General features: G+C 40.9%; 6 protein-coding genes across 8 annotated transcripts; 2 read left to right on the top strand and 4 right to left on the bottom strand.

Annotated features, from left to right (window-relative positions):
• Positions 1–90: 90 nt before the first annotated feature.
• Positions 91–2281, bottom strand: LOC6573998. The gene is made up of 6 exons (XM_002000021.4): positions 1921–2281; positions 1601–1858; positions 1402–1542; positions 1193–1332; positions 987–1117; positions 91–925 (listed from the first exon to the last, which is right to left on the bottom strand). Exons 1-6 carry the CDS (start codon positions 2170–2172, stop codon positions 459–461), a joined length of 1389 nt encoding a protein of 462 aa, XP_002000057.2. The 5' UTR covers positions 2173–2281; the 3' UTR covers positions 91–458.
• A 341-nt stretch (positions 2282–2622) lies between these two features.
• On the top strand, positions 2623–3851 carry LOC6573997 (charged multivesicular body protein 3). The gene is made up of 3 exons (XM_002000020.4): positions 2623–2715; positions 2849–3089; positions 3154–3851. The coding sequence occupies exons 1-3, from the start codon at positions 2671–2673 to the stop codon at positions 3537–3539; spliced, it is 672 nt and encodes a 223-aa protein (XP_002000056.1). The 5' UTR covers positions 2623–2670; the 3' UTR covers positions 3540–3851.
• Positions 3852–4116: 265 nt separating this feature from the next.
• Positions 4117–5979, bottom strand: LOC116804146 (serine protease easter). The gene is made up of 4 exons (XM_032730375.2): positions 5688–5979; positions 5220–5416; positions 4971–5160; positions 4117–4919 (listed from the first exon to the last, which is right to left on the bottom strand). The coding sequence occupies exons 1-4, from the start codon at positions 5746–5748 to the stop codon at positions 4189–4191; spliced, it is 1179 nt and encodes a 392-aa protein (XP_032586266.1). The 5' UTR covers positions 5749–5979; the 3' UTR covers positions 4117–4188.
• Positions 5980–6304: 325 nt separating this feature from the next.
• On the bottom strand, positions 6305–9937 carry LOC6573995 (CLIP domain-containing serine protease 14D). Of its 3 annotated transcripts, none has more exons than XM_044008328.1 (6): positions 9850–9868; positions 8193–8936; positions 7539–7641; positions 7117–7289; positions 6952–7056; positions 6305–6848 (listed from the first exon to the last, which is right to left on the bottom strand). In XM_044008328.1, exons 1-6 carry the CDS (start codon positions 9857–9859, stop codon positions 6478–6480), a joined length of 1506 nt encoding a protein of 501 aa, XP_043864263.1. In that variant the 5' UTR covers positions 9860–9868; the 3' UTR covers positions 6305–6477. The 3 variants fall into 3 exon arrangements, with proteins under 3 accessions (XP_043864263.1, XP_032586258.1, XP_043864265.1); XM_032730367.2 differs by having other exon boundaries at positions 6306–6848; positions 9369–9935; XM_044008330.1 differs by lacking the exon at positions 6305–6848 and having other exon boundaries at positions 6887–7056; positions 9369–9937.
• Positions 9938–10150: 213 nt separating this feature from the next.
• LOC6573994 lies at positions 10151–11603 on the bottom strand. The gene is made up of 2 exons (XM_002000017.4): positions 11097–11603; positions 10151–11030 (listed from the first exon to the last, which is right to left on the bottom strand). The coding sequence occupies exons 1-2, from the start codon at positions 11334–11336 to the stop codon at positions 10404–10406; spliced, it is 867 nt and encodes a 288-aa protein (XP_002000053.1). The 5' UTR covers positions 11337–11603; the 3' UTR covers positions 10151–10403.
• A 284-nt stretch (positions 11604–11887) lies between these two features.
• Positions 11888–14609, top strand: LOC6573993 (serine/threonine-protein phosphatase 5). The gene is made up of 8 exons (XM_002000016.4): positions 11888–12147; positions 12438–12679; positions 12740–12890; positions 12978–13099; positions 13157–13427; positions 13487–13937; positions 13996–14077; positions 14140–14609. The coding sequence occupies exons 1-8, from the start codon at positions 11979–11981 to the stop codon at positions 14197–14199; spliced, it is 1548 nt and encodes a 515-aa protein (XP_002000052.1). The 5' UTR covers positions 11888–11978; the 3' UTR covers positions 14200–14609.
• The last annotated feature ends 36 nt before the right edge of the window (positions 14610–14645 follow it).

Genomic DNA, 14645 nt, shown 5'->3' with positions numbered 1-14645 from the left:
AATTTAAAATACAATGTATGAATATATTTACACAAAATTAATTAAAATTTTTTTCATGAATATACAAATAATTATTATTCACATAAAATATAAGTTGTATGTTGACCTATTTTATTCGCAGCAAAAAGAAAACTCAGTGCCAAAGGGATTTTGAAAATTTTAACAATAACTCAGCCACTTGCTTTTATACAAGCTTAAAATTGCATAATAACATAATATTAACGTAACAACTGTATATATTAGGCCTATTATTGACACTTAATGAACTTATTGTAGGGTTTAACTTATAATTCTAATTGTGCAAAATAATTAATAATTACACGGAAATAATTTAGCTATGAAAAATATCATTTGGTAGCATAATTGGGTTAAAAGGTATGCCAATTAGTTGGTAAAAGATAAACTATAACCACAAACATTACACATAATACAGCATTTCATAAAAAGGCTAAAAATAGCTAAAAGGTATTAATAGGATCACCATCCGAGTTATCATCTACAACGGTGAAGCCAGCTTCATGAGCGATGTCTTCTGAGGCATTGCTAATATTGGGACTAGGCTCTGAACTTTGTCTGCTTTCAGATTGTGCTTTCTCAGGCGTTTGTGGTGGTGGTGCTTCAATTGGTTCCACCAACTCTTGTACACCCGACACAGGCAGTTGTATTTGTTGTTGTTGAGACTGTACTATATTTGTCGTACCTATGACATTTAATAACATTTTAAGGTTTTCGCCCGATATACGATCTTCGACCATTTCGTTTGCAGTGACTTGGGGTTGTGAAGAGGTTTTCCCAGATTTCCCATGAAAAACTCCGATCCACATCTTCGGACTTATAACGTACTTGAAGATTAATTTAATTATGTACCCAATCAGAGCTATAAGTCCGAAAGGAGCTATTAAGTTGAATGGAAATGATAATTCCGCTGCGGGTAAAGAAAGCAATTATAATAAATGGCATTATATTTTTAAGATCTAGAAACTTACAATTTAAGCTCGAAATAGTTTGAGTGGTTTTTTCTAAGATCATTTCAATTTGTTTGAGAAAGATTTCACTCGCATACATAATGAACACATGATCTGGTCGGCAGTAAGGCATACGTAATTTGCTAGACTTTCTGTAACGTACATGACAAAAATATGTATAGTTGATGAATACGTTTTTAAGCAAATAGCTAATGAGTAGTACTAACAAAATTTTTTGCCTCTGTTGTTTTTCTTTAGACTCTCTAAATAAAGAGCCATATATGCCAGACAACCAGTTTGTATTTGCATTATCCATGGACTCTTGATGACTGTCAATTACTTCAATGACAGCATCGACCTCTAGTTTCTAAATGAATTAGAAAAAAAGATATATAGAAATGTACCAAACGACGTGGTTTCAATTAATACTACATACCCTATTGCACTCTAAATAGGTAACGAAGTAGCCATACAGGAAAATTCCGCCTATAACTATGGCTATTGCAGAATATCTGAATCGTTTATGCACAATCCACCCGGTAGCGATGATCAGCAGAACAGTTAACATGAAACGCACCTAGGAAAACATACTTGAATATATGTGCTAATATGTATTTAATAGTAGCAAGTCATACTTCGGATATTTGAAGTAGCTTTTGAAGGTCCTTGAAAATATCCATAATAAGCGCAAACACTCCCATTTCCTTGTGCGTATAGGAATAGTCGTCATCAACCTGATCCGACGACAAGGGAACATCGTTTGCATCATCTAGTATTTTGTTAAGTAAAATATCAAGATCACGCACATCTTCGACCGTCTCAAGTTCAACAACTTGTGACGCTTGTAATGTAAACAGAAGCGATCGCTTGAAAACATTTGACGTTTTGCCATGCTAAAAATGATTGACATGACGTCATTAGCACAAATTTGACAATGATTACGCCGCCTACTTACCATGAGCTTTTTTCGATTAAATAGAGTGTTAACAAACTTTTTAAAATACATTAGCGCTAACTGATCCTCAATTGTTGCCAGTGATTTCCCTTCAGGTGGCAAAGCCTGGCATTGGCAGGCATCTTCACCTGGAGTATTGAATTGCGTTGTTGTCAGTTCCGCCCACGCATGTGGCTCGACCCAGTTATCCTGGTAACAGCACACATTGTGAAACAGGAGCAATAAACAACTGACTATTGCATTTGACTGCATTGTTTTTTTTTTTATTATTATAAAACTACAAAATTAAATAAGACTTCAACTAAATTGCCAAGCGGTAAACATGATCACGATTGCGCGGTTGATGCTAGTGTTATAAAGTGCCAGCTGTGCTGTAGGACAGTACGCTGGCCAGTGAGCGAGACCAATATTTTTGCTACCTGCTTTGTCGTTGAACAGTAGTTCATGAGGAGCAATAGTTCCCGTTCAGTATTTAATTTTTGAAGAAACGTTTATGTTTTAAATGAACTCATTTATAGATAATAAATAATAAACAATATCAGGTAAAAATATTTATTAATTCCCATCAATTCATTGACAAAAAGCTGCATACATAGTTTACGTAGGCCTTGCCAGACTGTCTTGAAATAAAATATAAACATTGGAAAAGTGCTGCCAGACTTATCACAAAAAAATGATTCACGGACAGTGTTAAGTCGAATAGTTTAAACAATATAATAATAATTAGCATACCGTTATAAGCAAAGTGAAATGGGTTTATTTGGCAAAACTCCCAGCAAAGACCCCAAAGAACAGGTTAGATATCAGAATACCACATTGTTTCATTTCACTTTTGCGCATTAACAAGGCCATGGATTGCCTTGAAATGATGTCATGTTCCAATTGTTTTGATTCTTATTTTCCCCATCTGTTCGTTCGATATCTATAGGTGCAAGAATGGACGCACAAGTTGCGAAAAGAGGGCAATCAGCTTGATAGGCAGATACGAAGTATACAACGAGAAGAGGAGAAGGTGAAACGATCTCTCAAACAGGCAGCTCAAAAAAATGACCGCGACACCTGCATCATTCTCGCCAAAGAGATAGTGAATGCCCGAAAGGCGATAAATCGCATATACACATCAAAGGCGCATCTCAGCTCCATACAGATGCAGATGAAAAATCAATTGTGTATGTAAATTTGGTGTATTGTAGTTACTACTGCCACTAATTGATCTTTGAATTTCTTTTATAGCTACATTGCGGGTGGCTGGTTCTTTGCAGAAATCCACAGAAGTCATGCAGGCCATGCAGAGTCTTGTTCGATATCCGGAGCTGGCGGGCATTATGCGCGACATGTCAAAGGAAATGATGAAGGCCGGCATAATCGAGGAGATGTTGGACGAAACCATGGATTCGCTGGAAGAGTCTGAGGAGTTGGAGGAGGAGGCAGCAAAAGAGGTCGACAAGGTACTCTGGGAAATTACGGATGGTAAACTGGGCGAGGCTCCACTACCGCCAGAAGCAACACCAGCAGACAAGACACCAGCAGCAGCTTCCCGCGTTGCCGTCGAGGAGGATGACGATGATGGCGAAGAGCTGGAGGAAATGCAGAGTCGCCTGGCATCGTTGCGCTCATAAACAAGTTGCCGAACAGGGGCAGCATGCATGTAGCAAAATTTAGATTCGAATTTCGAAAATGTAGCTTATGATTATTATATTTATCATAGCACCCTGCACGCCACCCAAATCCAAAATCCAATAGTTTGCTGCTTACCCCGATAGTGAATTATAGAAACCAAAATAACAGTGAAACTCTATAAACAGTTTTTATAAGCTTAAGTGTACAATATTTTGGTTCATATTATGTTGAACTGCATGTGTTAAAATTGTAAACTTTTATACATATATAATTTATTATAATTGATCGGTATTAAATGTAACTTAAGCGTATATTCGGATTTTAGGCAGTTCTACGTCGTTCTCTGCACACAGAGGAATTTAAAACTCATATGGGATATGATATATGATGGCACAAGCCATATGGTCTTTTGGCCATGTTAATGACAACTTTCGACTTGATATTATTAAAGCATAACCTTAGGCTGAGACCCAAATAATATTTCCTGAAATACATATGAGAGAATCTATAAATTGTAAATGATATCTCAGAGGATCGTAGCATTCAGAACTCTTTGAAAATTTTAAAAATTCGGTGTTGTTTGTTATGGTCTTAGCTACGTGCTTCGCTCATCTTTAATACCAAGTAAGTTAAAGCTATTTGAATATTTTATGGTTCCAGTGTCGACTGTATCCAGTCTACATAAGGTCCGACTCGAGTATAGACGCCTGGCCAGCCATTCAGGCCACATGGCGTGGGTCCGAATGAAACAACGCCCGCCAGAAAATAATAGGTGTTCACCTTGTTTGTGTCGAGGCCTATGAGTGGGCCACCAGAGTCACCACGACACGAGTCGACGCCCTCCATGCCACCAGCGCACATCTGTGTATTCTCTAGGACAATGTTCTGGCGACTATAGACGGACTGGCACTCCGACAAGGTGAAGCCATCCACGGCGGCCTTCAGCTTTAGATTGCTGGACGACTTCTCCTCCGTCTTGCCCCAGCCAGCCACATCCATTGAAATACCATCGAATGTGGCCGATCGCAGATTAGTGTCCAACGGCAGACAAATGGGACGCACAAAGTCCGTATATTCGATTTGGCGTGCCAAGCGTAGCAGAGCAATGTCATTGAGTTGGTTCCTGGAATTGGGATCGTACGATGGATGCGGTATGGTGCGCTCCACTGGCACATCCAAGTGCGGTGGCGCACAATCCTTCATACCACGCACATCGACTTCACAATCCGGATTCGTTTCGGTGTCCCATTCACCAAGACGCGCTCCCGTCAGACGCCAGTCAGTGGGCAGAGATTTACCATTGACGCAATGCGATGCAGTCACTACGTAGCGAGTGCTGATCAGTGATCCGCCGCAGTGGTGACCCTTGCTGCCACTACCTGAGGAAACGAATACATTTATTCAATGGTTTCACATTGTCGCTTAGCTACCTTTGGTGTATTCGATCAGCGCCATCCAGGGGAATTCATCGATTTTTGTCTTAACGCCGCCATAAATACGATTTGATAATATATTTCCACACTGACCCGGCAATGGCAATAAGCTTGTGTCTGTTTTGTTTGCTATGGGTCGTACTGTCGTCACCGGCGTGGTGTCCCGGTAACGATCTGGGCAACAAATCTGCAAGTCAAGATATTGCTTACGGCGTAATTTGAGAAGTTTATATGATGCTGACATACCAAAACCTTCTGATTGAAATAGCCACACTGGCTACGACTGAGATATAGTTTATCCGCGTCTAGTAGAGGTGTTGATGTCAGTATTCCGTACAAATACTTGCAATCCTCCAGATGGATGCACAATGCACGCTCTCTATTAGGCGTGATGCATCGTCCATAGTTCGGCACTTGGTTAGCCTCATTGGGAAAATAAAATTCTGCGAACAAGTCACAAAAATATATAGTGAATCAATCTGTATATACATGTATTGAGCATTTGAATTAATAATTTCTATTTACGTTTAGTTCAAAATAAAACTGGTTTCGGAATAGCTAATCTACCGAGAGAGCTGTGGTGGCCCCCAGTATACATAGTCATATTTACATACCAACAAACATGCAGATATTTGTGTGTATAAATCATTATTCTTTAGGCTTCTTTAATGATTCAACAAACTTTTCACTGCCTTTGGCAATTTAGCTACTTACGCGAATTTGCCGAACTCACAGCAAGTCCCAAAATTAAGTAGATCGAAAATGTTTTCAGCATGTTTCGTTTTATTATGTAACACAAGCTTTCGGCTAAAACGTCGTCAGTTATATGCAATATTTTTGTTGTTTTTTATTTGTATATCTCTTAATGTCCTATTCAAGTAAATGCAGCAATTAAATAAATATGATGACCAAAACGGAATCTCCGTTGAACTTCACTCGGCAGCCGGTCGCTACGAATGAAGAGGCCAGAGCAAGGCTTCGCGTACAACTGAGACGCAGCGAAGCGGCGAGCGCAGCTTAAGGGAGAACTTTGTCTGAGCTTTTGCTTGAGCTTTTTGTTTTGTTCTCCGTTTTCTTCAGTTTGCGAGTTGTTTGTTGTTTCCATCGAAAATGTGTAAGCAGGGTATGCTGGTTTTGTGAAATGTATGTAACAGGTAGAAGGAGGCGTGGCAGACCATACCATACCGTATAATGAGTGTAGAATTAGACATTCCCATAACTCAGCAGTAAGCTGCGAAGAAAGAAGAGCATGTGCTTATGTGAGTGTGTGTGCCTACATAATTTGTTTATATTGTATATAAGCTCTCGCAGGTTGTAGAGTATCTCCTAGTCGAGCAGCCTCGGCTGAAGCACTCTCCTTTTTATTTATCTTTATGTTTATTTATAGTATTTATATTGTATAGGAATAATACACAACGGTGAACTCTACGTGTGTGTGCGCAGAGTTTCGGCTTTGGCGTTGAAAGAACTTTGGAAAAAGTCATGTCTCTCGCAAATCTTCCGTTCATGTATTTTGCATATTGATGCTGTCAAAGATCCAGTTTATATAGGAGCTGACAGCCGTGTAAACGCCTGGAATTGTTGTCACGCCGCAAAGGGTTGGCCCAAAGGCCACAATTCCGAGCAGCGTGTAACGTCCGTTGGCATTGAGGATGCCGGAGGTGCCGTCGTCCATGAAGGGACCCCCACTGTCGCCGCGACACACATCCTTCATGGGCTGGCCCTGGGCGCACAGGTGGTTCGGCGTAATGACAATCGGCTGCTGGAAGTTCTCGCTAAGCGTCGCATAGGTAATCGCACAGCTGGTCGTGTTCACAATGGGCAACCGGATGAATCGCACCGTAGGTGAGCTACCGGAACTGTTTGAACTGTTAGCTGTAAAAAAAAAAAAACCGAGTAAGCGTACGAAATGATTTCACACTGGGTATAATCAATGTGATTCATTTCAGTTTTATTTATCTTAAGTATAACAACATACTCTCCGCTTTTGTGCTCCACCCGGCCACAACACCCATTTGCCCAATAATTTTATCCGCAAGCGCTGCCGTGCTATTCAAAGGTAAACATATTGGTGTGAATTTACCTGCAACAATATTAAACTACTACAATATCGTGGTGCGTGAGAAAGGTAATCTTCGTATACTTATACTGTTGCTGAGCCCGAGCAGTGCTATATCGTTCGCGTACTTCGGCTGGTCGTAGTTGGGATGCACCAGCACGCGTATAATGTTGAATATATTCGGTTTAGAACAGTTCGCAGTATTCGGGGCGCAATCCTGAGGGCTGGAGATGTCGTCGCCTATACGCACCTGAAATCTATAAAGATAAATTTGAAGATGGCTTAGTCTGTACTAACTATCGCCCATCTATCTTCCAGTGCAAGCCGACTTTGAAGCCCACTTTAGATCTATATCATTCACATCTAAAATTGACCAATTAAGGCTTGCATCGAAGGCAAATTAAGAGTTTCTCGGCAAATCTTGATTAGCCACAATTGATGGTTAATTTTCAGTTTCAGTTTCATTTTCATTTTTTACATTTAAAGATTCATCAGCTGAGACTTACACTTCCAGATCACTCACTAGGTTAACAACACAATGGGCGGCGGTAAGAACGTAATTGTTGGCAATGAGAGAGCCAGAGCAGCGATAGCTGATGCGATTGTTGGCTGTGAATGGAGAATGGAGACAATAAACAATAGATTAATCAATTAATGTTTCAATATGCTTGCTTGCAGATCTGACAACATGATTAAGGGATGTCCCTGCAAAAGTGCAACTAATACAGATCCCAATTGTTCATATTGTGCCAACGGCAAGCAAAATTCTGGGAAACAAAATAAAGGCGGATCGTACGATCCGAATGGCTATCCCAATTCGAAAAATGGGGGTCCCCATGATGGTAGCAACAATCCTTCAAACCAAAAGGGAAAGTCGGGGGCTCGCGGCAACGATTCGCAAGGAGGTGACGGTAGCGAAAATTCGATGTCACTTCTAAAAGCAGTTCTTGTTTTCTCCATTGGTTGCTTTCTAACCATGCAGATGACTAACGTGGCTAATGAGCTAGGATAATCGATCTATTCTGTTCTGTTTGATTTGTGCTTTTTTTGTTCATTAACCGAATGTCAAGGTCTAACATGAAAACACGTACTCAGGCACTTGTAAACCATTCCCAATTGGATTGTATTAATAAATTTTTTGTTTAAATTATTATACTCACTGCGATTGCGATACGCGATTCGGACAAACCACGGATATTGGCCTGGCTCCACCTTGTCGCCGCCCAATAGGCGTGTGTTCAGACTGACTCCACAGTCGGCTGAGTTAAGCCTCACACCTGTCGCTGGTGTCACAGGGTAGGGCGTGGTTGTGGGCGTGTTGTCATGTATAACTTGCTCCTCACTTGCATCGGCAAAGAGTTCGACCTGATCGTTCAAGCCCGTTGCATGTTGGAAACGCAGGTCACCGGGAAAGACAATCGGCCTATCAGCAGGTATTGGACGCAACTCTTTCTTCGCCGTCTCCATATCGTGATCAATGTGAAAGTGAAAGTGATGTCCGCTGCCAAACTTATAAGGATGATCATCATAGTCCTCTTCAAGTGGTTGGGGACAATTGCGTTGAGCCGCAAAATCTCGATAATCGAGTAATCGCATTTCAGTCTCATGCGCCAAAAGGCGATTGAGGTTGACGTTGACTCTTGGATTGCGCTTTGAGCTACTTGAAGGGCCCCAGATCCAGCGTTCGCTTGGAGCATAGCGTAAACTGCGACCGATGTGTGAAGATGCCACCTGATGATGGGGACAGCAGGCAAGAGGATCGAGGCCCTGAAAGCCACAGCCAGCTGAGTGGACCATAGAAAATACAGAGGCGCGCTCTTCGGGCTTGTGGTTGAGCAAGAGCCGGACAAAGGGCACACAATCCTTGATCCGTATGCAATGGCAGACATTGGCCGGGCAAACAACTGCAAAATTCGATTTTGGTCTGAGGTAAACGCATGTGCAAATAATTAAAATACAAAAAACGCAGACTGAAACCAAGCAAATAGTCAAGGTCAATGTCTGCAAGCTAGAAGTGGCCAAAGCGCCAACAGAAGTCCGGTTCGGCAATTACTGAGTCACTTTTGCTGTCGTTTTCGCAATTATATTGTTGTAGTTTATTGCCCTTCGCTTGTTGGCTCAGAGCATGATGTTAGCATATTTGCTTTCGGAATTTCTAGACATTGACCTTGACCCAGTCCCACATGGGCACCGAGATGACGTCTGTTCTTTTGCTTCGAATCTGATTTGTCATACACTAGCAGCAGCTATGGATTCCAATAAGAGCGGAGCTCCAATAAGAGCGTCACTCCAGTTTGTTGCTTAAGTCGTTTGTTTGCTTCTTTCTTTGTACTTACACTGAAAGCACAATGTGCTAGTCACTACAAAGCAAATTAGCTTTACAAACCGCAAATGCATTTTGCGCTTTCGTTCAGTGGCTGCTACAATTTTTCCCGTTTAGATACACACTTATAAACAGCACATACACACACTAACACTCAGACGCACGCGCACACACACACAGTCGCGGGCACAATCGTCGTCAGTCTGCGGACTATTCTGAGCTGATCAGACGCGAGCACAACTTTTGCCGTCGAGGTGCAAAATAAAATTGAAATAAATTGGTTCAATATCTGAGTATATCTTATTTCCATTTCCATTTTGACGGCGGAGTGCAGCTGTTGTTTTTGCTTTTTTAATTTTTTTGATTTTTATTATCAACAACGAATCAAAACAAAGAGGGAACAGAAAATAAATTGAATGCCCCAAAAGCTGAACTTATGAAATAGCCACCACTACACACGCAAACAAAGAAACAACACACACACGCACACTCACTCATATGCATATACGTATCAACTAATTTGAGTAGAGCTGAGAGAGGCAAAGGCAGCGAACGATCATAACTGGCCCAAAATCTGAGTGGCACTGACACCTCGTGCGTAAGTCAACATGCCGGCAACACGAAAGTAAAGCACGCACACACACTCGCTCATTCATATGCATGCATGTATACATATCACTTAAAAACATGTTTTCAAGTATTTCCGAGCTATCCATTCTGAGTGCTTGTAAATGGGCTATCGACATTTACAAGAGAGTGCAAGACCTTCATATCCTTTAAAAGTGCGCGATCAGATGTGCTTGAATATATATATATTTTGATCATAGATTGAACTTAAAATATTACTAACATATTTAGTAAATCAGCTTACGCTAAACATAAATGCACAAATGACATGAAATGAACTTTTGCTTAATATACATATGTATGTATGTCTAGAAATGTGTATATATGGAATGTATTGATTCTGATGGCGTACAATGCTATGCGTATGTTCTCGATAAGCCGATTGTTTTTTTTTCTCCTTTCTCGCTTGCTCTCCGTGTATTTATGCCACCGGGACTACCTCGGGCGCAGCAGCTACAGAGACAATGACACTGGCTGAAACGTTATTCTCGACCTGTTCTACAGGTTCGATAGTCGACTGCGATTGCTGCTGCTGTTGTGGCTGCAACGGCGACTGCTCTGCTGGGGACGTATTCACCGCAATCGTTGTCACTGATGACGACGTCCCACGAATGCCATTAGTATCAGCATTGCTATCATTGCCAGCGAGCTTGTCGTCATCATCATCATCAACTGGCGTTTCTTGACGCAACACCGCTGCCAAGTGGTTATCGTTAACTGTGTCTAAAGTCTGATCGCTGACACCGTTTGTTGCATCTGCTGCCGTCGTTGTTGTTGTTGTTGCAACTGCTGCTGCCGCCTGCGTTTCTATTGTACTTGGCAACGTTTCTTGCTCTGCAGTCGTTTGCTCCAATTCAGCGTACCCGTTGCCGCTAGTTCCATTTACATTTAAATTCACAGATACATCACCATTGTGCATAGAGTGTGAAGTCTTCAGTTCATTGATGATTTTTTCTCCCACTTTTGGGTCCAATTCGGTGATTTTCTCTTGCAGTTTACTTTTAAACTCGATCGGCCATTTGGGACTCCATTGACGAAACAGTTTAATCTGTTATAAAAATAAGCCTTAGCAAGAGAATGTAACGGATTAACTAAATGTTCTTCATATATTTACACGGCATTGAAAAAGACTCATGGGTTTTTCCTGTACACCCGAAGTGGCGAGGGCATTGACGACGCCATTTACATAGGTACTGCCAGCATGTCCATCTCCGCCTGCACTCACGGACGTGTCTCTGGTGAGATACTCTACCAACACATAGACAAAATCATCGCGCTGCAGCTCACTCCATTCGTTAAACCATTGAATAATATAACGGAACTCGCCGTCAACTGATAAATTGCTCATATTCATATTTGCATATATTTATTCACTGCACACTGTCTCACGCTGACACGCCCCCGCACATGCACTTTGAAATGGTTAGTTGGCGACTGAGTATAACAGCCAGAATGATTATAATTGCAATTCTATTTGAAGTCCGCTCAAGCCAGGTTCTGCTTGTGTGCCTCAGTGCTGCTATTCGCCTCAAAGTTTCTATACTAACAACAACCCGTTTCTAATTTTTCTTCGCCGCTTGATTACAAAGCCCAGCTCACAACAGCTGTTACGGCTTCTTAAGCTATCGATAATAAGATATGCGGCGTTGTGCAGCACCTGCAACTGTGCTGCAGTGCATTTAAGCGCATAAGTAAATATGAAGCAATGTATTTGAAATTGAAATATATATTATATCAATTTCTTTAGTATTGAACACAATTCGGGCAGTAAGTTCTATTGACATATGTTTATGCAATATTGATAGAATTATATTACGATTGAGCTGAGAAGTTATCTACTCTAGTTTTGAAAATATCAACATATCGATAAGTTGCGCCTTCCCGCTTGTTGCACAGCACTAATCATTGTGGCGTTTCTCAACTCTTGAAAGTTTGCAGACAGTAAATAATATTAGAGAACAGCTAGGCAGAAAAAATTGATCAATTAAAATAAAGTATGTCGTCGTCAGAACAGGAAATCCAACAGAAATCTATTGATAATCAGCAAGAACAAGTGTCTAATGCAGATATTAATGCCACCAAGCCTGATTCGGCGACGGATGCAACGCAACATGATTTTGCCGCGGCTGAGCAGTACAAAAATAAGGGAAATGAATTGCTCAAAAGTAAGTTGTCATTTGTAAAATTGAAATTGAAACAAACTACAATTAGACAGTTTTGATAATGACTGGCATGAAAGCACATGCAATCTAAAAAGCAGTTGTATGCACCCACTGCGCGTCCCGTGTTGCTAGTACGTTTTTTTCTCGACCTAACCTTAAAAACAATTGACTAGCAGTGGCGCTATGTGAATATAATTTTTACAGTAGCTTTTGAAATTAAAATCTGCATATTTTAATTGAAACATATAGTTAATGTCAAATATGTAATCGTAATCAATTCTGTCATTTCGCAGCTAAGGAATTCTCGAAAGCCATTGACATGTATTCCAAAGCCATAGAACTTTACCCCAGCAGTGCAATATACTATGCTAATCGGGCCCTCGCGCATTTGCGCCAGGAAAGCTTTGGCTTGGCCCTGCAGGATGGCGTTTCGGCAGTAAAAACTGATCCCACTTATTTAAAGGGCTATTATAGGCGCGCGGCGGCCCATATGTCCCTAGGCAAGTTCAAACAGGCGCTATCTGATTTTGAATATGTAAGTACAATTGGTTTGTTACAAACCTGTTACGCATGAATTGATAAGCTATCTGCTTAGGTGGCCAAATGCAGACCCAATGATAAGGACGCTAAACTAAAGTTTACCGAGTGCAGTAAGATTGTCAAAATGCGAGCCTTTGAGCGTGCTATTGCTGTGGATAAGCCAGAGAAGTCTCTCTCGGAGATGTACAGAGACATGGAGAACATCAGTAAGTAATCAAATTATTTTATTTAAATATTGAACTCACAATCAAGTCCTTGCATTCATAATTAATTAATGTATATTTTTAATGTAGCCATCGAGGACGACTATAAGGGACCTCAACTGGAGGATGGCAAGGTTACTTTAAAGTTCATGAAAGACCTTATGGAGCATTATAAAGCACAAAAGAGACTGCATCGAAAATTCGCCTATAAGGTAGCGTTATTGCATTTGAGCCTTAATATGAAATGTATAGCTTATGTATGATTGCAGATACTCTGTGACATTGATGTGTACATGCGTGCACAGCCGTCCCTTGTGGATATTAAAGTTCCAGATGAAGAGAAGTTTACTATTTGCGGCGACATTCACGGCCAGTTCTATGATCTAATGAATATCTTCGAAATAAACGGGTTACCTTCAGAGAAGAATCCGTATTTATTCAATGGAGATTTTGTCGATAGAGGTTCATTCTCGGTTGAATGCATATTCACGCTCTTCGGATTCAAGTTGCTGTATCCGAATCATTTCTTCTTATCGCGTGGTAAGCTAACGTTAGTGACGCCAGTCGTCGAACTCAGGACTTACGAAACTCATTTACAGGCAATCATGAGAGCATCAATATGAATCAGATGTATGGATTCACGGGCGAGGTTACCGCCAAGTATACCAGTACAATGGCGGATATATTTACGCAAGTATTTAACTGGCTGCCATTATGCCATTGCATTAACCAGAAAATCCTGGTAATGCATGGCGGTCTGTTCTCATCAGACAATGTTACATTAGATAACATAAGGCGAATTGAACGCAACTGTCAGCCACCGGAGGAGGGACTCATGTGCGAGTTGCTCTGGTCCGACCCGCAACAATGGATGGGTCGCGGCCCCTCCAAGCGCGGTGTGGGTATACAATTCGGTCCGGACGTCACTGAGGCATTCTGTAAAGCTAACAATTTGGACTACATCATTCGCAGTCACGAGGTCAAAGACATGGGCTATGAAGTGGCCCACAATGGGCAATGCATAACTGTCTTCTCTGCGCCAAATTATTGGTAATTATCACTAATTAAAACTATCCGAACTGCTCAAGTACTAAACTTCCCTTTACAGTGATACTATGGGCAACATGGGCGCATTTATAACAATTACTGGTAACAATTTAAAACCAAATTACACATCATTTCAGGCTGTGGTAAGTATTGATGTAGAACTCTTTAATAAATATGTTAATCATATTGTATTTGTTATTCACAGCCACATCCTGATGTTAAACCCATGGCCTATGCCAATAGTCTTATGAATTGGCTGGCGTAGTCATAGCGGCCTGCTTCCTATGCATAACAATAGCTATGAACACCACATTCTCCCACACCCCTGTCCACGCTTACAAATCCACAACTGCATTATAACGATCAAAACCAACACGGGATTCCAAATTGCTCAAAATACCTCTATGTACACAGCTTGCTAATTGTTCTACGATTTAAGTTCGAGAGAGAGAGAGACAGTTGTGGTATGTAGGGATGAGAGCTTCAGAATAGCAATCTTAAAAACAAATACAGCTATATTTGATACAAACTTTGCATACAAGAATGATTATATAAAGATGGCTTTAGAAGTCGGATGCTAAGTTTAATTGGTGCTAAGCATCTGAGTATTCACTGTATACAGTGTATGTTCGATTTGAAAAAATACATAAAACAACGTAAACAGTGAGTAAAGTATGAGTATTGTGTTTATGCATAGCATTTCTATATTGG

The sequence above is a fragment of the Drosophila mojavensis genome, unplaced genomic scaffold, assembly GCF_018153725.1.
Source record: "Drosophila mojavensis isolate 15081-1352.22 unplaced genomic scaffold, ASM1815372v1 contig_277, whole genome shotgun sequence".
NCBI classification, from domain to species: Eukaryota; Metazoa; Arthropoda; class Insecta; order Diptera; family Drosophilidae; genus Drosophila; species Drosophila mojavensis.
Note: the sequence above shows the minus strand (reverse complement) of the source record. Positions and strands in the feature narration are given on the sequence as shown.